At 35.0% G+C, this 26,225-nt stretch overlaps 1 protein-coding gene across 1 annotated transcript in view; it reads right to left on the bottom strand.

Annotated features, from left to right (window-relative positions):
- LOC136030513 (uncharacterized) overlaps positions 1-26,225 on the bottom strand; it is a 90,303-nt gene that overhangs the window by 61,004 nt on the left and 3,074 nt on the right. The window contains exons 2-5 of the mRNA XM_065709540.1: positions 19,638-19,706; positions 9,271-14,703; positions 8,130-8,272; positions 2,146-2,228 (exon numbers count right to left, since the gene is read on the bottom strand). Coding sequence (XP_065565612.1) covers positions 2,146-2,228; positions 8,130-8,272; positions 9,271-14,703; positions 19,638-19,679 — 5,701 coding nt within the window. The 5' untranslated portion in view covers positions 19,680-19,706. The remainder of the gene's footprint in view (positions 1-2,145; positions 2,229-8,129; positions 8,273-9,270; positions 14,704-19,637; positions 19,707-26,225) is intronic.

Genomic DNA, 26,225 nt, shown 5'->3' with positions numbered 1-26,225 from the left:
AAACTAGAACTATTTTTCATTTTTCCAGTGTTGGAATCCAAAAGCAATTGATAGAATCAGACAAAACCATACATCTAACTTGAAAAAATAAAATTTATATCAAGCAACAAAGAATCAAGGATTTTTCTAATTGATTTGAAAACAGATGATGAATCTCTCAAGTACAGATAGAACTTGAATATTCATTTAATAAAATTTACGTATGCGAAAAGAGGAAGTTTGGAAGCTTAGGAAGAAAATATCGGAAAAATACAAGTAACGAAAGCAGATAACTGGATGATGATGGTAATTTTGATTTACAATTGTAATAGTTAACTAATGTATATGATCCAGAATCAGAGAATGATGCTATGAATTTATAAAATGTGAAAATTATTTTAAATGGTTTCAATGGTGAATTTGTTAGCCAACAAATTCTTACAAATCAGTGTTTAAGTGAGAATATTAATAGATAAACTGAAATTTATCAATCACCTGATAATCTGTTGACAATAATCGACGGTGAAGGACTATTCGTAAAAATACTTTAAAAATAACAAAATAATATGTAAATGTGGAAAATAGAAGAACTGAAAATGTTGTAAACCCAGAATATGGTGCAGAAGCACTTAAGCTTTCACTGTTAAACGACTTCAAACAATAAATTATTAAAGATCAAATCCTAAACAATCTCACTAAAATATTAGCAAGTATACTAAAATATCTTAAAAGAAGAAATCAAAAAGAAGATATCAATACAGAAAAATTATGCAAGAAGAATTAGCAACTTTGCAAACCCAAAATATGGTGCATATGCAGTTAGTATATGACATTAGTTATGCTCCAAGGGTTTTATGTAGTTATCTGATCATTCAGACAATTTCAAAAATGTTATAATTAACATACTGGAAATATCGCCAGATGAAGCATTTCAACAGAGAATGCAAGGAAGGTTGAAGTAAAATAAATAATGTTAGATTTTATCTATACAAATAATTCTCTCATAAATGGAAGAGTATACAACTTATTAATTTCAAAAACAAAAAATTAGAACACGTTTCGATGCAAAACAAAAATGTAATGTGCAAGTAACGCATACTAAAGTGAATGAACGAGAATCTGTTTAACTACTACATCATAAAAGAGTGGTGACTAAAATTGAAAAGCAGAAAAATGAAAATAAAGGATGTGATATTGATTTATCCTACAAACAACTACTCCAAAATCAATCAAGATTACCGTTCTTATCTCTTCTCAATTAATTTGAAATCAATAAAAAAACCGAATTTATTGAATACAAAATGCATTTATCTCCTCTTCAAAAAGTAAAAATAATCAAAATTTTTAAGAAAAAAAATTGTCGAATTCGAGTAGAAAATATTACTGTTTGTAAAGAACGTGTTAACCTATTGCTTAACAGAAAACAAATTGAACAAACTGAGCAAGGAAAAATAAAAAATAAAGATGTCTATATAAAAGTATCATACCATCAGTTGATTCAAAATGGTGGCTTACTTCCATTTTTAAGACGAATAGAAGTCGCAAGAGGTAAAGCTGCTCTAACAAGTAGTGCTACTGCATTAGGTACATAATATGTGTACTGTAATATGTTAGGAACATATTATGTTGAAAAGAAAATTGTTGATCAAATTACTAATTCTTCAAACACTAAAGGTGAAGATTTAACATTGCCGGGGACTTTACCAAAAGGTCGAGGTTTAAAATCACCCGGTAAACACGAAATTGTTGGCTCTGGATCGGAAGTGGTTGTTGAAGCTCCCGAAAAACGTGGAAGACCCAAGAAAATAAAAGTAGTAGTGGTTAAAGTAAATAAAGAGTGTGGAAGACCCAGAAAAGTCGTTAAAACTGAGACTTCACACTTCAAAATCAATCACTACTACCCGAACCAGCCCCTCCCAATAGTCGAATTCGGTTACAAAATAAACTTCTACCCCCCCCCCCCCAGAGTACGAACGAATCGTTACACCAACTCATTTGTGCCTTTCTTCACATCAATTTTCAATGCTGAGTTGTAGTGTGTGATTTTTGTTTAAATGTATGATTTGGTAAAAAAAAAAAAGCTGAATTTTTTAATATCAATCAGTTTCAATGCTTTTTTATCGGTACTATACCAACTATCAACAAAACAAGGAGTCAATTTCCTACCTTGAGTGTTATTATTAGGTGACTCCGATAAATTATTTTGCTCCTCCTCCGCTTTAGTTGATCTCTGTTCTTCGTGAATTTGCCTTGAAAAAATATTCAGTGAATTCTAGTTTCTGATTTACAGAATAAAAGTTGGAGGGAGGATATTGAAAGAGATAGGATTAGTGGTTAAAAAGGTATTAGTGAGCCAGTTAAAACACAGACAAATAGAAAAAGAGAGAAACGCTTGAAATCCAAGACGGAAATGACAAGCAGCAAAATTCTGCTGTAATTAAATAAAAAAGTTGTTTTAAGTGAAAGTAAGGAGCGACATCCAAACTTTAAATGAATAGAAACTATTCCGAATACGAAATGGGCCGTCCTCTCTTGTTTTAATGTTTCCATGTGTTTTGGGTTGTTTTAAAAAGTAGTTGTGACAACGAGTCAAACTTTAGTCTAAAGAGACAGCCTCTTTCATATACAGAATTATTTCTGTTCGTTTTAAGGCGGAACGCACTCTCAAAGAATCTTCATATATCTCCCATGTTAAACATTTTGAGTTTGCCTGACGTTCCTGATTTAGTGATTTCGGCGGTTTTTATGTCAATAGGAAAAAATAAAAAAATCTGGTGAATATTTTGATCTAATCAAATCTTAAAGCCGACAATTATTTTTTTATAAATCCAAAATAATTATAGAGCCTATTTCGGGTTTGCATTCTAGATTGCTATATTTGACACTGTTGTTGTGGGGTATAAGAAAAAATAGAGCAAAAAATTGTCTATTCAACAATCAGAAATTTATTTCTATAATATATAATTACTGGATGCAATCCCTTCAAATACTTTACGTATTTGTGTTCCGAAGTCCAAAATTCCCCTCAAAAGACTATATCAAACTGTAATCGGAGCGTGTGAGAATGCATAGATTACACCAAGGGACTAACTACTCGGATTGTTCAGGAGCAATTCAGTCAAGTATTATTTAGTTGTAACCTGTTTAAACAGAGTCTAGAGAATAAGTAGCATGCAGGCATCAAACTGCCGGTTAATAAATACATATAAAAAATTATATTGTATAAATAATTACAGGAAGAATTGCTAAGGATAACCTGCACCTAGTCGTAATTTTGAGTGGGAAACCCCTTAAGCTAAACCCTCTTATGTTTGTTTAGTTGAAGCGACGAAGAAAACTGACACCTTTGTATTTGATCAACTTGCCGCCTAAGAAAAAGAACTGACAAGGGAGTTAATTTTTTGGACTTTGGCTACGCCTTAAGTTTTAATGTTGCTCCTTACTTTCAGTTTAAAAGAATATTTTACTTATTTAATTTATGAAAGTTTTTCAACTAATCCAGGCTCAAATTTCGCTCATCGTGCATGAAAATTAAAACAAAATTTGCAAATTAATTTTGGCAGATTTGTTCCGTATATGAAGGATTACTCACCCCACCCCCTCAATACCTTTCTCTTTACGCTAAAGCTACTAACACTTTTAAAAAAGCTTCCTATTCTAAATATACGGTTCCCGTATTCCAATAGCCATTTTTATAAACTAGGACAAAAGACAAACTTTAGCGCAAAGAGCAAGGTATTTAGGAGGGGGGAACCCATCACCCTTTTACGTGGAATTCCTTCCAGACAGTTCCATCGTCACTAAAAATCCCTCCTCCCTATAAAATTGTTTGGCAACGATTCATCCTGAAAAATTCTCCTTACCATTCTTTCATTAGAATAAGACTTCAATCTCTGATCGGTTTCTCGATCACCTCCAGAGATGTCCCCTTCAGTGGAAATTATTTCCCGGAAATCAAAATACGCGGAAAGAATCCCCCGGATAATTCCCCCAGAACTTCGCTACATGAAAAATATGGCAAAGAGAGTGTAAGACAATTAAACCGAATTTCTTGTAGAAATTCTGTCAAATCTCCCCCAGTGTAACATTTCCACTGGAAAATTCATCCCCCAGAAATTCCCTCCCCGAGGAGATTTTCCCTACAGAAATTCACCTCAAGCAAAACCCTCCCAACCCGAAAAATGTCTGTATACTTCCCAATTACAAATACTATACGCAAACAATGGGATAATTTCATAGCTTACAGACCTCTCCCCATGGGCCGTGGGGCTCATTTTACAACAGAAGACATAGTTATTGATCTTTCAGCTATACTGAACAAAATGGCTATCTCGAAATTTTGATCAGATAACTTTGGGGGAAAAAGGGCGCGAGAGGGGGCCCAGCTACTCTCTATTTTTTTGTTCACTGGAAAAGAGCACTAGAACTTTTAATTTCCGTTCGAATGCATGCTCTCCCGATTTTCTAGGACCATTATTTCAATACGATCACCCCTGGGGAAAAACAAATAAAGACACATCCGTGACCTGTCTTGTGGCAAAAATAGCAAAATTGCAGACAGGAGTCTGCAATTTTAAAATTCTACAGTAAGGTTCTCTGTTACGGTGAATATGATGGCCAGATTTTCATTACGATTTCTTGAATTTTAGGGGCTGTCCCCCCCCCCTACTTCAAAAATCAAGCAAATTTTCTCAGGCTCGTACCTTTGATTGGCAACATTAAACCTGATGAACCTTATATATTTGGAATCAGCATAATAAGCTGATTCTTTAGATGAATTTACTGATATTAAATTTCCGTTTTTTTAGAGTTTCGGTTGCTATTGAGCCGAGTCACTCTTTACTTACAGTTCGTTACCATGAACTGTTTGAAAGAGGGAAACTCAGGTCAGGATATTCGATATTGGTTATTGGCTGTTATACATGAAAGAGCGAAGGAGAAGAAATAAGAGAGAATAACAAGAGAGACAAAACTTATAGACTAAACAGAAATGACTGCATACAAATTTACAGTTAACAAAAAACAAGCTCCCTCGGTAGACACCTCCCAACACTCGATAGCTTCGGAATTTGGCCTCCGCAACATGCCATTTTGTATTCTTTTTTTCTCATGATAATTTTTACGATTTTGAAAAGTTTCTTTGTTTAGAGAATAGCCACTTTAAAGGCTTCATGGAAAGGTCCACTTCGAAGTTAAAAATTATACAAATGAAAATATAGAAAAATAGGTGTAATATCTTAAAACAAGACACCGAACAAAAAACGAAAAAGTAAACTATAAATAATGAGAAATTTCAAATATTTAGGCTTCATGTTCGGAAGCCATTTTTTAACATTAAACTAACTAGGACAAAACATATGAAAAAAAGAAAGAAAGACAAAAAAAATCCATATTAATAACGTCCAATATGATACATTAACATACAATAAAAACAAAATGAACATGTCATGCTTTTGGTCGTTTTGTTGCTGTTGTATGAGTATAGTCATACTGTACATTATTAAGTTTCTCTTTATTGTTCTTTTTTTCCTTCACATGTTTTGTTTACTTTAGTTTGTTTGTTTTTCGTTTGTTTGTCTCGTTTATTTTGGTTTTTTCGTTGATAAGGGCTTCCGGAAGTGAAGCTGAAGCAATTGGGCTTTTTCTGTGATTTTTTTTCTTTTTTAACACTGTCTGTATTTATAATCTGTCATTGCTTTCTTATTATCGACTCCATAGTACTTGTTTCATAATTCCAATGTTGCAACGGTAATAATTAAAAGCCGGCTCCCGTTCGGACCAACTGAATATATGTATGAACCACGAAATCATTTGGAAGTAAAATTATATTCAGAACTTGATTATTATTTATGTTTAGTATCAATTGAAGACTTCATTATTAATTAATTTTTTCTTAATTCAGGTTTATTTCATCACCTAAAGCCTGTTTTCAGCTCGAAATCACACGCATTTCACTCCTATTATTACATACTATACAATTATACTATTTCGGTTAAAATAGCAATCTGTAAAATGACACCACTCACGGAAAGAATATATGTATACAATACTATTAAATTATTTTGGTTAAAATGGCCAAACTGTAAAATGGCACCGCTTATGAGCTGAATACTTTTGACCAAAATCCCTTAGAGCTTTGGGGTGTCACTCGGACTATCTGTCTGGGCTTTTTCTACAATTTGCCATGGCTTGATACCCAAAACTACTTGATTAATTCAATCTACCTTAGTTCCTCCCTAGGAATGACGTATGGACGGATGATAGATAGACTTACCCATCAGCAAATGAAATAACATCATTTTTTATACAATCCTAAAAAGGGCTGATGCCGGATTTGCCTCTTATTCACTCGGACAATCTGTCTTGACTTTTTCTACACAATTAGCCATGGCTTGATGACCACAACTACTAGATTTTAATTCAAAATCAAAGGACTCGGTCTAGCTACAAGGATTTTATTTCAATGATCTAATGATGCTTAAACTATAATTCATAATATGAAAATGATCGTTAAAACAAACTGCCAACACTTCTTTCAAATGATGCAAAGTTTAAGATAAACCTTACTCTAAGGAATACGGATATGGAGCTAGATTTAAGTTTTTGAAAGTGTTATGATGCGCCCTATAAAGGCCACCGAGTTTGGCTGCTAAACAATTTGTAGAAAATTTGATGAGCTTAGCTCGCTGGTGACCCAAAGAAAATGTAAGTTTATGATGATGGGGGTGACTTTAATATTGATATTAGTAATGTACATAGGGAAGTGAATTCCATGCTTTCAAATAATGTTGCCGTTGACTTTGTAACGAGTTATATTTCCGCGGGTTTGCTTCCAACATGCCGGATCCCAACGAAAATCACGGAGTCATCAGTGTCGTTAATTGACAACATATTCATAAATTTTGAGACACTGGGTTGCAATTTTATAGTTGAAGATACTTCTGACGATTTGGTGATGTTGTGCGACCTTCAGACTGGACCTCCTCCCCCTAAACCCTTTTCTTTGAGGACAAGAAGACTGGACACTGCTTCGATTAGATAAGCTTAAAAGTTTACTGTCTTAAGTCGACCGGTCTCCCCGCTTAGAATTTCATGATGTGGATAAAGCTACTGAGTACTTCATCGACCAGTTCAAAATAGTGCTTAATAAGGCATGTCCCTTATCAAGCCGGCAAACTAGGCATTATTTTAAACCAAAGAAACCATAGATTACAGGCGTTGTTCTTTCTTCTTTCACACCAAAAATGTTGATGGGGTTCCCCCTTGCCATCGCAGACCCATTTTTCTGGGTGAAAGCAACTCAAAGAAAACACTTTCCAATTGTCATTATGGCAAAAAGACACTTTTTGGGCAAAAAATCTCAATCAGCCATAAACGTTTGGAAACTTTCTTGAGATAGTAATGCCTTATTATATTTGCCCATTTAAGTATGATTAATCGTTTCAATTAATTTTGAATTACAAGAGCATAAGTTTATCCATTCCAATTTGAGTACTAATTGAAACGTGAAATGAACAACAATAAAAGTTCTTCAAGAAACCAAGCCTAAAACAGACACCCTTTACCATAGCTAAACATGATGTAACCGTACTTTCAAACCCTCAAAAGGCTAGTGTTTTTTGCACTTTACTAAAAACACAATAGTTTTATAGTAAGTTTTTTTATTATGACATCTAAACGTAAATACTGCACAAACATGCAGAAATAATTTTTTTGACACCAGTAAATTTGCAACAATATATTTATTTTTGTTAATATAATATGTTATAAATTTCCATCGGTGTTTTCTTCCTTTTACATAAATTACATCCAAGTGGACTTAAAATGAATTTACTTTTAATAATTATTTAAATATCCATTTAGATATAAATAAAACAAAAGCGACTCTTCGTCTTTTAGCCATTTTCAGTGGTAAAAATACAAAATTTACTTAAGGTAAAATTTTTCGAGGTCTAAACATTAGTAAAAATCAATTTAGTTTTAATATTTTATGAACACATTTATTTTCATTATATATCAAATGCATAGGTAAAAAATGGCTAGCCATACTATTGCATATTCTTATCAAAACCATATAATTATGGGAATTATTGGCAGTGTCTCAATACTAGAATCAAAGAAAAAGGTTGAAGAACAAGCTAAATGAATACCTATCTGAGGCATCGAGTAGTTCTTCCTCGTGCTCCAGGTCAATTTCATAATCAAGAGGCTCTGGTTCAGGCTCTCTAGCCAAATCAAAAACGGAGGTGGAAACCATATCTGATCTTGGTACAGCTTCTTCTTCAGTAATTTCCTATATGTGTAAAAAAAAAGACATTTTAAAACTAGGGAGGGATGGTGAATTTAGCCAGTGATATATTACGCTGCATCGTTTTAATTCTGTCAATCTTAGTACCATGAATTGTCCAGCCTTGAAACAGCTTAAGAGATTACAAAATATGTCTAATTAGTTTTTAAGCTCACTTTATTGTTTAATAAAGAACTCAGAGCTAACACTAAATAGCAAGAAAAATGTCCAGAGAGAGATAAAGAAAGAGAGAGAGAAGAGATAGAGACAAAAGAGAGGGAGAAGAGAGAGAGAGAGGAAGAGAGAGAGGAAGAGAGAAGAAGAAAGAGAGAGGAAGAGAGAGAGAGAAAGGAAGAGAGAGAGAAAGGAAGAGAGAGAGAGAGGGAGGAGAGGGGGGAAGAGAGAGAGGAAGGAAGAGAGAGAGAGAGAGCGAGAGAGGAAAGAAAGAGAGAGAAAGAGGGGGCGAATCCGATCTTTAAAATTAATGATTTTCCCCAAGTCCTTTTTTGGTTTAATTAAGCAAAAATCAAGAACTAGTATTTAACTTCTGTCTTACTTTAATGTTTGACAATATAATATACGAGTTCCATTTAATAAATAACAAGATAAAACAATGTAGGTCAGAAACGATTCATTTAATCGATTCAAAGCTTTAGCTGCTTTTCAACACAGTACCTGGCAACTTTTAAACGTCTACGACCATTTACTCGCCATAGAACCCAAAGAACTTGATGCCAGAGGCACACAAAGCTTTCAACAAAGAGGGACAAGTCTGTTGTCGGAGACTGTGGTGAAAAGTAGCCAGAGAGTTGATATGATTAAATTAACCGTGCCTGAGCTACTGCTATTGGTCTTTTACTTATAGAATGGCCCTAGGAATATTAGAAAATATGATATTTGGAGATTTTAATTCTGAAACCTGAAGATAAACAGAAAGTAGTTAAAGAAAAAGAGAAAGAAAATAAAGAAACCACAAGATTTAAAAGAAAAAGAACTAAACATACCTTGCCTGCATCTTTCCGGCACAAATTTCTCTCGGCAATAGTTCCTTCTTTTTCTTCACCAATCAGCTGCTTAGGAGAACATAATAACTCATCTTCTGAAGTGGTTGACTGCCCCTCGGTGTTTATTTCTGTTTCTGGATGTTCTACAGCTTCTGTGGAGGTTCTAGTGGGTGCAGCAGTGTTTAAATCCGAAACTGAATCATCACTCGTCTCAGGCGAATCAGCACTACTTTCTTCTTCATCTATAAGCATCGATTCAGGCTGACCTTGTAAAGTCACATCCTCTGAAGTTTCGGCAATCATCGAACCATCATCTTTCGGGGCAACTTCCGTATCTTCTATAACAGGGGAAGCGGATTTTTCTTCTCGAAATTCTGTTGGATCTGTTATATCAATCGCTACCATGGCTTGCTCATAAACAACATCAGTCATTTTCGGAACAATCTCAGGGGTGGTTATTTCACCCTTCGATGATTTCTCAACACTTTCATATTGATGCTCTGAAAATAAATCTTGAAGCTTAGGAGGGGTCAGATTTTCTGGGTGAGGAACGATGATCAGAGTATCTTTATGACCCGGGCTCCCAGATACCGTTAAGGGGGCAAGATCAAGAAAATTTGATAATACTTCTGTGGGTGACTCTGACTTACTCGCCCGTTCAGCTTCAGCAAGTTTCTTTTCGTGCATGATTTTTAAAGCAGTTTTAGAGACTATAGGTGAAATTTTTTGTGAGATCTTAGTTGGTGGTAAAAACAAAGTAGTTGATTTGCTCTCTGAATTTTTAGTAAAATCAGGAGTCCTAGGTGAGCTAATAGTTGGACTATCAGATATATCAGTAGAATTCGCTTTCTTAGCTTGTATTTCTTCCCAGAACTCTTTTCTATATTTCGGCCTTTCGGGTGATAGAAATATGTTAGTGCTTAAGGTACCACCGACCACGCTACTTTTTTTATGTTTTTCTGCTTTTATCTCAATAATTCTCTGCTTTTTAGTTGATTTTTGGTCTTTGTCTCGAGATCTGCTTTTCTTTCTAGTGGCGTCTTTTGCATACCTCCTCTTGTTCGAGCAAGATTCATCTCTTTTCGGAGTGTCTTCTTTTAGAAACTGTGAAGCAGTTTTCTCTTTCTTCAGTTTATTTTCTTGAGAGTCAGATGTTTCATGTTTTCTTTTTAATATCCTTTCTCTACTTTTATGCTCCTTTTTCTGTGTTTCCTGGCTTTTCTGAATTAACATTTTCTTATCTAAAACATCTTTTGACTTCTCTTGTCTTTCATGGCTCCCTTTTCTTCGTTCACTCTTTTCGTCAAATTGAAGAGTCTTTGAGTGTTCATGAGACCCAACTTCAACGTCTGCATTTGCCAAAATCGACCATTCTTTGTGTTTCTTTAGAAGCATTTCTTTGTGTTTCTCAGAGAGGTCAAACCGATCCAAAGATCTTAAAGAAATCGACTCTAAAGGAATTGAATCGTCGAGTATCTTTCGGGGGCCGCACATTATATAGCACGGCTTATCTTTATTCTTTTCTTTTTTAGATTTTCCTTCTACTGCGATTTTATCTTCGCTTTTACTATTTGATTTTTTGTTCTGAATCTTTCTTAGAATTTGAAGGTAAAACGCTCTGTCATATGATTCTTTTCCCTCATTTTTAACTAATCCCTTATACTCTAATTTTAGGGGCTCCTTTAGTTTAGTGGCTACTTCTTTCATAGTACGAACATGAGGTTCTTGAGGAGTTACTCCCTTTTTTTCAATTCCTTTGTCCTTTCGCTCTTCCTCACTAAAACTTCTAGATTCCACCCGGGATGGTGCCTTAACCCTAAGTTTCTCGGTAACCTCCGTTTCCTTCATAGTCCAAACACCAGGTTCTTCAGTAGTTTTTGATTTACCGGAGTCATCAAAGGATCTGTTACCAGTAGGAGAATTCAAGTTAGAATCCGCGTGCAACAAATTATATTCCGAAAGAGGAGTTATACCATCTAAACCTGAACAGGGTGAATTCTGGTAAACATTTGTAATTAAACTTCTAGATAATCTTGCTTCAATTTGACTGAGTAACACATTTTCAGGAGTCTCGTTCATGGAAACAGTAACCTTTTCTTCCGGACTACGAATATTACTGAGCCATAAACGTTGTTTCAAGGGACTTGAAAGAGGGCTGCTATCATGAGAAGAACTTGCAGTTGCACAATTTCCAAGTTTTTCTCTTGGAACTTTGACAGTTACTGTACTTTCGGAACGTTCGTTAGAGTCTTTTAGAGAGACACCGGCTTCAGTGGTATCACGTTTTAAAATAGAGCTATTAGGTTCTACATTTTCTTTCACTCTTAGAAGATTTTTCAAAATAATGTGGGTCACATTAACAATGATATCAGAGGGCAGGTCGAGCTCTGTGGCGTTGCCAATAACAATAAAAGCCTTCGAATATTTTGCAGATTTCGGAGCTTCCTTGATAACCCCCTTTATTTTTTCTATTTTACTAGAGCTATCCTCCAGCTCCAAACAGCAAATAGCTTCTATTTCTATAAGACACTTATGATCTTCCGCCTCAGGCTCAGACGTCTCTTCCTCGCCAAGATCAGAGCTCAAATCGACTACTTCAGAAGAAGCTGAAAGCAAATAACTTTCTTCAGGAAATAATTCCAAATGTGGATGAAAGGATACGGATTTTGACTTCTTGCGAGGAAACGGTGTCAGAATGGATTTCAGCAGAACTTCATCATTAGTCTTTGAAAGAGGAAACGTGCTGCCGGAACCTATCTGACTTTCCTCGGAAATCAGGGAGGATGTTTGTAAGCTGATGTCACATTCTTCACTTTCTGACACACACAAATCCTGGAATTCATTTTTGTCTTCTTTATTGTTGGTGCCATGTTTGCCAACCAAGGTTTCATCGTCAGCAAGTTTAGCTCTTTCTGGTACTGATGTATCATTATTAAAGTAATTTATATTTTCGTTCGGTCTTTTTTTAGTTTCTGCCATTGAGAAAAACTCAGTAATTATATTTTCATCCAATGAAGCTATAGACAAGCAAGACACTGACAATACTCCACGGTCTAAGCGTAGGGGCTCTAGTTTTACATAAGCTTTAAAAGAATGATTTATTTGTTTTTTAAGAGAAAATTCTTCCCGTCTGCTGAGCCTTGAGCCTGTATTGACACGTATTCTAACAGGACTTGGAGATTCGTTGCCTCTTCGCTTTTGAGATAAGACGTTGAAGGAGTTACCCACTTGTTTTAGACTAGGTACTTCAACAGAAAGAAAATTGCATTCGTTTGAAAGTTTTTCTTTTTGGATTGGAGCCCCAAGATCTGTTACAAGTTTGTCTCTTAAATCACCAAGGGAGTTAGAAACTTGATCATAATTATTGGCTGGAACCAGACCAGAACCCATTTCGACATTCAAAGATGTTGACCTTTTTGACGGTATTTCAGTGACGTTTTCGCAACTATTAGCAAGCTCAGGACATTGGTCAACCCTTTTGTTTTCTTTCTGATTATGTAAATCCGAAGTATTTACTTGTTTTAACTTAGTAGAACACGTAGAGTTCTCATTTTCTTCAGACTCGTTCTGTCCTTCATGAAAGACTACCTCTAACTCACTTGACTGATCAATTCTTGTCATGAACTCCCTCTCCTCAGCACATTCTGAAGTTCGAGAGTTCTTTCTTGAAGGAATAGGTGGATGTGAACGAGATTGCTCTTCTTTTGTTGTACTTATAGCTCTTAACGGTCTTGTATTTCTTTCGGATGCAGTATCTCTCAAGTCGTCTTCATTGGAACGCTCCCTTGAATGGGTAGAAGAACTAGAAGCAGGAATTATTTCAGTCGTTGACGACGACAGTCTAGATACTGATATACTTTGTCTTTGACTAGATTCAAGAAAATCCTTTTCTTCCTTGCCAGTTTTTATCAATGAGTCCCTTGAATTTCTAGATCTTGACCTGCTCCGCCTGTCATTTGAAAGCTCATTACTAGTCTGCCCTTTCGACTCGTCCGCTCCATTGTTTTTTTGCAAAGGTGATGGTAGTCTTGATCTTGGTCTACCACGCCCTCTCTTCAAATGCCTATCTATTCCATTATCCTTCATTCCATCTAACCTATCAGGTTTTGTGGCAGATTCAAGTCTTGGCAATCTTTCCAATGTAACTCTACAAGACGCTTCCGATTTCTTGGTGTTATTTTGTTCCTGTTCATCACTAATCTGCCCTTTCGACTCGTCTGCTCCTTTATTTTTTTGCAAAGGTGATGACAGTCTTGATCTTGGTCTTCCACGCCCTCTCTTCAAATGCCTATCTATTTCATTATCCTTCATGCCATCTAGCCTATCAGGTTTTGTGGCGGATTCAAGTCTTGGCAATCTTTCCAATGTACTTCTACAAGACGCTTCCGATTTCTTGAGGTTATTTTGTTCATCATTTACAGCAGTTCCGCTCTGAGACTTAGAGCTTCTACTATGTAAAGTTGTAATAGTCTCACAGTCGAACTTACTATGCTTCATAGTATTTTCATTTTCTGTACCTGGTTCTTGTTCAAATTCCATTGTTTTCAGAAAATCAACTTGTTCTGAATTAGTAACACTTCCTGAACTAGAATTGGGTGAGCCAATAGGGACATTTATTTGATTACTGCACCTTTTGGGCATGCTTTCGATGTTCTTCGAAAAGTCCTCAAATTCAGAAACATCAGATTCACCAACGTTATTGGTTCTGTCTAAATCAACTCTTTTTTCTGCAATACTATTTGTAATATCCCCAGACTGATCATTAATAGTTTTATTTTTGGCTGCCTTTTGGGCCTGATTTGAAACACTATCTTCATCAAGATCACCACTGGAAGAGCTCTGACTGATCTGTACTAAGCTTGATCTACAACGAGGCTTTGGGATCATCACAGAAACAATTGAAGAAGTCTTGAATTCCTTTTTAGCACCCCAATCGTAAGTTGCGCTACCTCTTGAGATGTTGGGGGTTTTCCCTAATGCATCAGCAGATCCTGATTTAGACAGAAAAGCCGAATTATCAGATGAACGGCCCTGGCCTTTCCCCAGTGAAACCTGGCTTCCCCTTGGTGTTTCTCCGCTTTTTGCCGAAGCAATTGGACTTTTTCTTGGGGTATTTGGGTTTCTTTCTGGTTCAACTTGGGCTTTTCCTGATTTGACAATCGAGGACTTTTCCAAAATACTACTAGACCTTTCACCGCATTTATTAGCACTTTTTTTAGTTGGTGATGAACTGGAACCAGAACTACTAGCCACAGATGTAATGGCTGAGACCGATAGCTTTTTGGGACTATTGGGTAGGCCCTTTTTTATGAAATCCACTCGAATCATCTTGGACATCCCTTTAAACTTGGCACATGGTGCCGCTCTTGAAGAAACCAGCTTTTTCTTCTTTATTTGTGAAGTGCCGACTGGCTTCAAAAGCTTTTGGTGCTTCTAGAAAAAAAGATATTTTTAAGAACAAAAGAGAAAATCTCAAAATCAGGACTAAAACTACGCTTTAAATTTTGACCCATATCTAACTTCAATTTCAAAATATAAGCCATGGTTGTTTTTTCTCCTTCTGTCCTGAAGTTAAGTCGTGGTGAAAATTTTTATTTGCCAAAAAACTTCAAACGAGAAAGAGAAATGAGCCTTAGATATAAAAGAAATTTAATCAATGGATATGTTTGAAAACATATCCATGGATATGTTTTGATATGTTTGATATGGATATGTTTGATTTAAAAATTTTTCCTCTATAGCTATGAAATTGGTTTATTTACAAAGTTTCAGAATTTTGTCTCATGTAGCTTTTGAGGTAAAAAAAATAGTAAGTTCAAAAAAGAGGTTGATTTCAGTAAATATTATTATCTTCAGAGTTTTTAATTAAAACTTTGACAGATTTTTTAAATTTTTAATTGAATATTACAGCTTTTTGATTAAGTTTTAAAGTACAAAGGACATCCAAAACAAAATATTTTTACCCCCTGGCTCATGGGCGCCAGCGCGGGGGGGCCATGCCCCACCTGGAAATTTGGGACGATAACGTAATTATAAGTAAAGGATAGAGAGCAGAATAGGGCAAAACCGTGGAAAAAATGAGCGTTGCCCCATTGTTGGCTGTCTACCAATAGATTTTGACCCTTAATTAGGAAAATATAAGCTCTAATTTGTGAATGAGAGACCCCTTTCCAGTTTCCCATAAAATGTTTTCAATATAATTTGGTTGGAGCAAAAAAAAATAAAATTCTTCATAGTAATGAATGATAAGTAAAGAGCAATCCTGGTCAATAAAGAAAGCACAAAGAGCCTAACTATTGATAACATTCAATCAAAGGAATCAGCTTTTTATGGTGATCCTAAATATTTATTTGTTTATTAGTAATTAGTGCAGTTATTTGTACACAAGAAAGTTCGTATAATTATAGAAAACACAAGGAAAGATAGTAAGTTTAAAAAAGAAGTTGATATCAGTAAATAATATTATCTTCAGAGTTTTTAATTAAAACTCTTACAGATTTTTTAAATTATTAATTAAAAATTACAGCTTTTTAATTACATTTGCAAGTACGAAGGACATCCAAAATAATATATTTTTCCCCTGACTCATAGGCACCGGCAGGGGGGGACAAGGGAGGTCATGCTTCCTGGAAATTCAGGACTATAAAGTAATTCTAAGGAAATCAAAGGAAAGAGAGCAGAATATAGAAAAACAATGGGGAAATGTGGTTTTTCACATTGTTGCCTGTCTGTCAAAAGGTTTTGACCCTAATTTGGAAAATATAAGCTCTAACTTGTGACTGAGTGACCCCTTTTCAGTTTTACATAAACATTCTTTCTATATGATTTGGTTGGAACAAAAAAAAAATCAAATTCTTCATAGTAATGAATGATAAGTAAATAACGATCATTGTCAATAAATAAGGTATAAAAGCCTAACTATTGATAACATTCAATCGAAGAATCAGCTTTTTATGGTGATCCTAAATAGCTATTTGTTTATTAGTAATTAGTGCAGTTATTAGTACACAGAAAAATTTGTACAACTATAGAAAACACAAGGAAAACTACTTAATAAGAGGCAATTCCGGAAAAAAATATGCCGTCGAATCTTCTTGCATTGCAAGAGTACCCATGAGCTGATATACGAAGCCAGTATAAACAGAAATGTTTCCCCTGAGCTGAATGCTGGGAATTTTTGTATTTTCCCCTGAACGGATACTTTTTTTGTGTTTTTTTTTTTTTTTTTGTCATTTATTTATTTTTTGTCACTTTGAACAAGATTTAATTCTTTACAGTCATAAAGTATAAAACTGTAAATATATATGAAACGACCATAATCAGACGGAATGTGGGGAATTTCTGTATTTTACCCCTGAACGGATGCGTTTTTTTGTTTTTTTTATTATCATTAAATTTTTTTCCAGGAGTGATTGTATTTATCTAGTCGTCACTTTGAACAAGATTTATGTCAAATACATTAGTTTTTGTATTCAAAATTAAATTAGAAATATTTACTTATAATTTTTTATTTGATTTTCTTATCTTAGTTTTAATGTTTTACTTTGAACAAACTACTTTGATTATGCGTTACTTTTTTTTTTACAAACACTGAGTCTAAAGCCATTAAATATTTGTGTGTTTGATAACCCAGTTCAAAACTGTCGATATTGTCAAAAAAGTCGATAATTGTCGATATTGTCAAAAATATTGTCGATATTGTCCGTTCAACGCTTAAGCATTGCTCAACAAAACTGAACGCTGGGAGTTTAAATCTTAGTTTTTGTAAGTAAGCTATTACACGAAACACCATATGAAACACGAAACACGAAAAACCAGCTCAAAAAGAGAGAAAGTCATAACATGTTGCAAATACTAAAAAAACAAACATCAAAACTAGTAAAAATTTATAAAAAGATTGAAAAAGGGAGAAAAAATTCAATTAGTTCAAGTAATAAAAGTAGGAAACTATTAGGTTGTTTCATTAAGGCTTTTGATAATGTAGAAGACAGCAGCTTTGTTATTACTGGAGAGAAAGCACCAAAACAGAGGCCAAAACAGTAGCCAAAATAAATAGTAGCAAAATAGTAGCAAATAGAGGCCAAAAAACTAAGAAACAATCCCAGGGGGTAGAATCTGGGCAGAAAGTGTTTTTTAGAAAACTATTTTCTATGTGAGGATTTATAATTGTAATTTCTGAAAAAAGGCGCAATAAAACTCTCCTGAACTCAGCGTCCTAGCCTAGATTTATTTTAAAAAGAGAGTATGGATCTTTACCTTATTTTAAGTTATTTGCAGGGTTCTTTTCTTGGATATATTCCACAACTACTGTTACTACAAACAGCTCAGCGTAGCACCAACCCACCTGAGGCCTACACAGCTACGCACGCTCCTCATCAACTCCAATCTATTCAAAGCCTTCCTCTTTACACCCTTCCAGGGAGTTCCCACTTTCTTTAAATATTTCTTTATGACATCCTCTCATCTCAATCGCGGACGACCTGCTTTCTGTTTAGCCCTAGACGGTTGGCCGAAAATGAATATCTTCGGCAATCTGTCATCCTTCATCCGCAGAACGCGCCCTAGCCATCTCAACATCTCTCCCAATATAGCCCTAGAAAGCGTGAGTGAACCAGGCTTTTTGTACAGCCTACTGTTTGAAATACATTCAGTCAGCCAGGGTATCCAGAAAAATACGTATGCAATTTCTCCGCGAAACATCTAGCAAATCGTTATCTAGTTTCTGGAGCAACCATGCTTCAGAGCCATCTTTGACCACCGTCATCACTGTAGCTTCCAATATTCTAATCTCGGTTTGCAGACTTCTCTTCCTTTTCTTCCAAACTTTTTCTAATTGTGAAAAACACCCTGAACCTTGGCTGTTCTACTTTTAACATATTCACTTATCCCACCGTCTTTACTAATACTGCTACTAAGGTAAATGAAGCTGTCCACCTGATTAATCTTTTCATTGCCCAAGGTCCTCTTTTCATCTTCACTTATTCCTAGCCTTAATGACTGAATTCTTCTTAACATTAATGTCTAAACCTATTCTAGCACCCTGAACTCGCAAAACCTCTAGGAGTTCTTTCATTTTAGTCACACTTTCATCTAGGATGCTTAAATCATCAGCATAACCTAAGTCCAGGAGAGTTTTTCCTGCCCAATTGATTCCATGGTCTCCCATTGCCTTTCGTGAGCTCCTTAAGACAAAGTCTATCAAAATGACCAACATAAAGGGGGTTAGAAAACAACCCTGCCTAACCCCTGATTTAAAACAAAACCAGCTGCTAACCTCATTTACTACCTTAACCACAACAGTGATATTCTTGTACACTAATCACTTTAATGTATTTTTTCTGGTATACCATACAAGGATAAGACCTTCGTTAAAGCTCTTCTATCATCAGAATCGAATGCTTGCTCATAATCTATAAAACTGAGGACAAAAAGTGTTTGATAACTCAGGCACTTCTCAATTATTAACCTAAGGGCAAAAATTTTGTCGACACATCTTCTACCTTTTCTAAAACCACACTTTTCTTCTCTTATAACTTTGCATCTCTCAGTCTATCAAGTATCATATTACTAAATAATTTGCTACCTACAGAGACTAGACTAATGCCTCGTTAACTACCACACTCACTCTTATCACCTTTCTTATACTGTGGTTTCATTAAGGTTTTCCAAAACTCTTTAGGTACTTCCCTTTTTTCAAAAATCATATTCACAATCTTCAGTAACTTAATTCTAACCTCAGAGCCACCATATTAAAACAAAAACTCATTTACCACACTATCCGCACCCGGAGCCTTATTATTTTTTAGTCTTGAGTACTGTCGCTAATTTTTCCTCCCAAAACAAGTCTTCCTTCACATTCAAGGTTTCACGAACTTTTCATTTTCCTCTGTATCTTTGCCTACAACTCCATCTCGGTTTAGCACATTCTCAAAATGTTCTGTCCATCTCTCTTTAACTCTTTCCTTATCACTAATTTTAGCCCCGTTCCTACCTTTAACTCGGACAAGTCCTGATTAACTACCCCCTCTTAATTAATTAACATACCAGTAAAATATTTTACTATTATAAATATATAAATATAATATGGAATTTATAAAATATTTCAGCAGAGTTTACTCCCATGTCCTGGTTCAAGGCATCATATTTACTGTTGTTAACTATGTTCATTAACTTTGATAGCAAGTTTCTACAACCATTACAGAATGGATTTCTCTTCTTCTACTCTAAGTGTAGTATGGTACAGCAAAGTGGGACCATCTTTCAACTATGAGTTGTATTATTGACACTATTTTCTTTAGTATTGTTTCTATATATATAGTTTCTATGATTAGCTTACAGAATGACTTATTTCAAAATCGAAAGAATACCTTTTTTGTCTGTTTATCCTTTTTCTTGAGCTTCTTTGGCATGCTTATCTTCTTAATGATGGACAGGGTCTGAAATTACATAGTATATAAAACATAAATAAAATTATGTTTTATATAAAAAATTATGCATAATATCATAAAATTAATAAATTATAAATTATTAAGTAACAAAATAAAATTAATATTAAATTAAAATCAAAATTAATAAATTCATAAATTATAAAATTATACATAAAAAAAATTATGTAGAATTATGGACAGGGCCTGAAATTACATAGTATTTAAAACATAAATAAAAGATAATATGTACTTTTACTGCTAGAAACATTCTACAGCATTCCATGGTAGGTTAAGTGAAACAATCTAACAGTGCTGACGAATTTTGAAGATAATACTGTAAATAATGACTGTAAATGACTGTAAATAATGATATGGTGACAAAAGTTTAGAAAAGCAGGTTTTTGCTAATAGGGGAAGTAGTAATGACATGTGAACAAAATTTTCAGGAATAGACTTACAACTAAAGTTTGAGATTTATTTTGGGTTCTTCTCTAACATAAAGGGAGGAAAGCAACTACACCTAAGGATAAAGAATATCTCTATATCAAGATAATATTATCGATATTATTTTTATTATAGATACCAATAATCAATGTCTGTATATCCATCTCACAGCTTAGATACCAATACAGTTGTGAAAACTCGATTTATTTTTGGGACACATTGCACGGTAGCGATGCTAGCGGCTGGAGACAGGAAACTGGTATTGGTATCTAATTGGTAACAGGAAACTGGTATTGGTAACTAGGCTGTGTATGCAACAAAACAAAATTGCGTTCCCACTTATGGTGTTGTAGTACGAACTACGCGTCGGAGCACGGGCTTGGAGGAGGTGTCAAGTTCAGAGCTCTGTACCAAAAGCTTCTCATGGGCAAGATAGGAGATTTCATAACTGTATTGGTATCTAAGCTGTGATCTTCTAAACATATTTTTTGTTTGCGAGAACTTTCAAAGAACGCGCTCGTTGGTTGTGTCCTATCCTATTGTATATTGGTTTATACAACTACTACTGGTTTATACAACTACTATACAATATATATAATATTGGTATCTAAGCTGTGTATGCAACAAAATAAAATTGCGTTCCCGCCTATGGTGTTGTAGTACGATCTACGCGTCGGAGCGCAGGCTTGGAGGAGGCGCCAAGTTCTGAGCTCTGTACTAAAAGCTTCTCATGGTCAAGATAGGAGTTTTCATAACTGTATATTGGTATCTAAGCTGTGATCCACCTCCATAACTCCCAAATCAAGTTACTTAAGCAAAGGTGCTACTTGCTTTTAGATCATGAAATGGAAACAATATTCTTGACACAAGATAATCCTAGTTTATGGTTTCGGGAAGGTGTTCCTTCTAAAATGATCACTGATCAAAGAAAAGGCAATTAGAGATCTCTATTGAAATGTCTTTCTACCTTCAAATTCCATTGTGGCACTGCCAGAATATCAAAATTTTAAGCTTTATAGATTTAAAACGTTAAAAGGTATTTAATGTAATGCAGTGTTGCCAGGAAATGTCAAAACTATGATATAATACTAATTTTCAGAGTTAAAAAACAATCTAGAGGAGTGCAAGTAGTTTCTATACAAAAAAAAATAACTTGTTCTTATTTTCTGAACAATTGTATGCATGACAAGCTGCTTCACCAGTGGTGGTCATACATTATTAGATGCAGAGAATTCCCATACAACAATTCAGAAATTTTTACCAGTAAACTTCCGCCCCTCCGTCCCCCATGAGTCAGTTTGCTTACTCCTCTTATACTTTCTTTGATTGATGATGGTGCAATTCTAGTGATAATTCCTTTCCCACAACATATTCAGTGATTTCAAAGATAATAAAGAGATTTTACTTGACTCTGTCATAACACAAATGAAGAAAATACAAGCAGATATGGAATCAGTAGATATGAACAAGTAAAAATGATGTGAGAGACTTGTGAAGAATGATGTTATTACTCACATTAAAATAGAAACATTCACAAGAACTAAGCAGAAGCAAGATAGACTTAAGAGACAACTGAAACTTGATTACTTATAGGATTCTACTGGAGCTGAAGATTGTCAATATATTACCAATTATCTGGCAATTGAACACATTATCAATGTTAGTTGTATTGCCTAAAACGTTTGCCCAATGGGAAGAATGCAAACACATGAACACCAGTCTCCCAGTCTTTTTCACTGTTAATAATTATCTAACAGTTTGTGGCAGCCAACTGTAGGTTAGCCATCTAGGAAAACAGAAAGCATTTGCAAAAAAATTACACATATGCACAAACCCTGCCCAAACAGAAGTCCTATGCACAAACCAGTGTGTATATGTAAATTTTTAAATTATTAAACGTTCCGTTTATTGGTGAGTTAAAGAGAGTTTTCAGCATTGTTTGTGTTGTTTCAAAGATATATAGGCTCGAAGTGATATTCTATAATTAAAATGAAAAAAAGTTTTTTTTAACTGAGAGTAAGGAGCGACATTAAAACTTAAAACGAACAGAAATTATTCCAAATAGTAAAGGGGTTGTCCCCTCCTCAACACCTCGCTCTTTAAGCTAAAGTTTCACTCTTTGTCACAACTCTACTTTTTAAAACCATAAAAAACTGACTTTTAAGGGGTGTTTCCCCAATTTTGTAAAATAAGGCAAATTATTTTACAAATTACAAATTATTTCTCAGGCTCGTAAATTTTGAAGGTAAGACTAAACTTGATGAAAAAGGTAATTTGAGTGTTGGCACCTCCCACAGGTTTTGATGACTATTTATTGGAGCATGAAGTAAAGTAAACAAAACATGTTTAGTAAAATTTATCAGGTTTTGAGTTTTCATTGCATATATACAATTTGGGATACACGTTTTACCAAAGGAGGGGGGATAAAGCTTATTAATAAACAAATTAAAGTATTTTACACAATTATATAGCGTTTCTTTCTGGAGAGTAGGGATGCAGTACCAATACCCACCAGGCTACTTGATGACTGTTTTATGCTGTTTCTAAATTTGAGTTTACTAAAATTAGGAGATCTATTGGACATTAAACCACATAATAACTTAACTATTAAAAGGAAGTGCTAAGCCTGTTTTACGCAAACAACAATCCAGTGACAAGCAAACTCCCTGATTTGAAACTTGCAGGAATCACTGAAGATTATTATGTCCAGTGTATCTTTGAATTAAAATTCCAAAAACCCATTTGGAGACAGCCAAATGAGAATACTGGGATACCCCCATTCTCAAACCTTTCTGCCAACCAAAGGACAGACACTACTATCTACATAAAAGATGGAATATAGGATAGAGATTTAATATTTAGTCATGGTTATTGCCCATGGGTTGAGTGTTTTTGTCAATATTATTGGTAAGAGGAAAGCATTTCAGATAGGTTGCATATATAAAAGCCATAGCTGTCCAGATGTCCCTGCCTCTTACTAAGCACTAATTCAGGTGGCTGAACAAGCATCAAATAACGACGATCGTGATTTTATTTTTCTTGGATAAGTTAAGCTACCAGAGGTCGAATGGGTTGAGGACTTAGAGTAACAACAAAGTTCTTTTGTCAGTAATTTGTTTGCTGAATACTTGGGGAATAATAGCCTGTATCAATTAAGTGAACAACCAATCCAGACCCCATTCCTACTAAATCTGACAATCACTAACAACACAGGGTTGTTTGTGAACACTGAGCACCTCTCTTCTATTGGTCCCAGACAGCATCTATATCAGCCAAGATTTGCTGTTAAGTCATCAAACAAATAACTGCACCAAATGAACACTTATAGACTACAAGAGGTTTAGGGAGTTGTTAGCAGCAGCTGCATGGGACCACTTGTAGGGGGGGGATGATTGTAAGGATGATATCAAGTTACCTTGGCAAAATTTGAAGAATAATCTACTCCAAGCTGAGAAGATATGCACTTCAAGTTAATTTATAAAGGTACCTAAAATACAGCCTCATTTGAACTGAACTGTCAAAAGGGGCATGAAACAGAAGAAGAATGCTTTCTCAAAGTAACAAAAATGCAAACATACATACCACTATGAGCAATTTGCAAAAGCGAGAAATAAGCTAAAGAAGCTGACTATATACATCACTGCAGATTATTAAGACAATTTGGAATCCAAAATAAAAGACAACCCAAAAAGATATTGGAGTCATATCTGTCTGTCAAAGACAAGAGTAGATGGACTACACCATTCCTACTCAACTCTGAAGGCATAAAGTTATAAGATCCATAGGATATTGCAAATGTGTTAAACAGTACATTAGAATCCAACTTCTCAGTGGATTCTCTCACTAAGGAACCACACCCTACCCCTAAGCTGGTCAAGCACCCAATACCAAAAATAAACATTACCACATACAAGATTAAGAAAATGTTGAGCAAACTAGACCTCCAAAAAACAAGGGGGCCAGATGGTATACATTCCCAGCTCCTTAAAAAACTTGCTGATATAGGAACTATTTAAGCTTTTTAAGCTGTCCCTTGAAACTAACAGCCTACTTGCAAACTGGCAGACAACCATAATTGCTTTGATATTCAAAAAAGGACCTAGAACTCCACCATAGAACTACCAACCCATTAGACTTACCTCAGCTGTTGCCAAGCTCATCAAACTGATTGTCAAGGACACAATAATAGGACATATGATGAAGAAGACCTACTTATTAGAAGTCAGCATGGTTTCAGGAAAGACATGCCCATAGAAACAAATCTAACTACAACATTCCTAATCTCAAAAGTAGACACTATATAATTCTGAGTGTTTTGAGACATTCTAAAATACTAACTAATACCATTCCTCAAGACAGACCAATAATCTTTATCCAGCCACCTTCAAAGCCTCCCTCTTCACACCAGATGGTATACACCCCCTATTAAGCTGTCCCTTGAAACTAACAGCCAGCCTACAAACTGGCAGACAACCACAATCACTCTGACACAGGAATGTACTACTATGACTCATACCTTGCACTTGAGACACTAGCATCCTATTATTAATACCTTCCCAACCTAAAAGGTATTTGTCAGCTTCCTTGTTCATCATGAGCCCTACTCCCTGTACTCCATTCTTCCTGCCTGAGTAAATAACCTAATTTCACATTTCCCACCCATGGGATAAGAGTTTCTGAAACTCCTCATCAGTCCAGTTTGAACCAACTGAATTCATCAGTCAATATTAGGGGGGGGGGTAAAGCTTATTAATAAACTAATTAAAGTAGTTTACAGTATTTTATAGAATTTCTCTCTGAAGAGTGAGGATGCAGTACCAATATCCACCAGGCTATTTGATGACTATTTTATGCTGTTTTTAAATATAATAATCGTTTCAATTAGATATTAAATAAAAAAACAAGCTTTTTGAAATGAAAGTAAGGAGCAACATTAAAACTTAGAACGAACAGAAATTAATCCATATATGAAAGGGACTTTTCCTCCTCGACACCCCACTCTTAAATAAGGGGTGGGGAAGGAGGCCTAGTTGCCCTCCAATTTTTTGGTTACTTAAAAAGGCAACTAGATCTTTTAATTTTTAATTAACGTTTTTATTAGTAAAAAATATATGTAACTTAAGAATTAACTTACATAACAAACTTTTATATTCTTATATTTTTGATTATATATATGAGGGGGTTGGTCCCCTTGTTAATACCTCACTCTTCACACTAAATCTTGTTTTGTCCCAATTCTTTAAGAATGACCCCGGAATCAGAAAGGCCATAGAACAAATAGTTGAAATTACTTAAAAAAATTTTTAGCATAAAGAGCAAAGTATTTATCTCCTCCTAAATACCTCACTCTTTATGCTAAAGTATTTTTAGAACCCCTCATATGCGTAATAATCTCTGTTCGTTTTAAGTTTTAATGCTTCTCCTTACTTTGAATTGAAAAAACTTTTCCATGTTTATATTTTCATTGTTTTTTTTCTTAATAGTAATGCTAGAGAATTCTGCGCCCTTTTCATTGAATTTCTCTTCCCCCATGAAATATTCCTCCAAGGAAAGATCCTCCCATATAGCCCCCTCCCCTGAAACCCACACCCAAACCAAAAAAATTCCCCTGATAACATCAGTACACTTCCCAGTAACCATTACTGTTTGTAAACATTAGTCAAAGTTTGTAACTTGCAGCCCCTCCCCCAAGGACTGTGGGGGGTAAGTCATCCCCAAAGACATAGTTATTATGGTTTTCGACTATGCAGAACAAAATGGCTATCTCAAAATTTTGATCTGTTGACTTTGGGAAAAAATGAGCGTGGGAGGGGGTCTAGGTGCCCTCCAATTTTTTTGGTCACTTAAAAAGGGCACTAGAACTTTTCATTTCCGTTAAAATGAGCCCTCTTGCAACACTAGGACCACTTGGTTGATATGATGACCCCTGGGAAAAAAACAAACAAATAAACATGCACCCATGATTTGTCTTCTGGCAAAAAATACAAAATCCCACTTTTTTGTAGATTGGACCTTGAAATTTTTTCTATAGGGTTCTCTGATACGCTGAATGCGATGGTGTGATTTTCATTAAGATCCTATGAC

Source organism: Artemia franciscana, chromosome 8, assembly GCF_032884065.1.
Source record: "Artemia franciscana chromosome 8, ASM3288406v1, whole genome shotgun sequence".
NCBI classification, from domain to species: domain Eukaryota; kingdom Metazoa; phylum Arthropoda; class Branchiopoda; order Anostraca; family Artemiidae; genus Artemia; species Artemia franciscana.
Note: the sequence above shows the minus strand (reverse complement) of the source record. Positions and strands in the feature narration are given on the sequence as shown.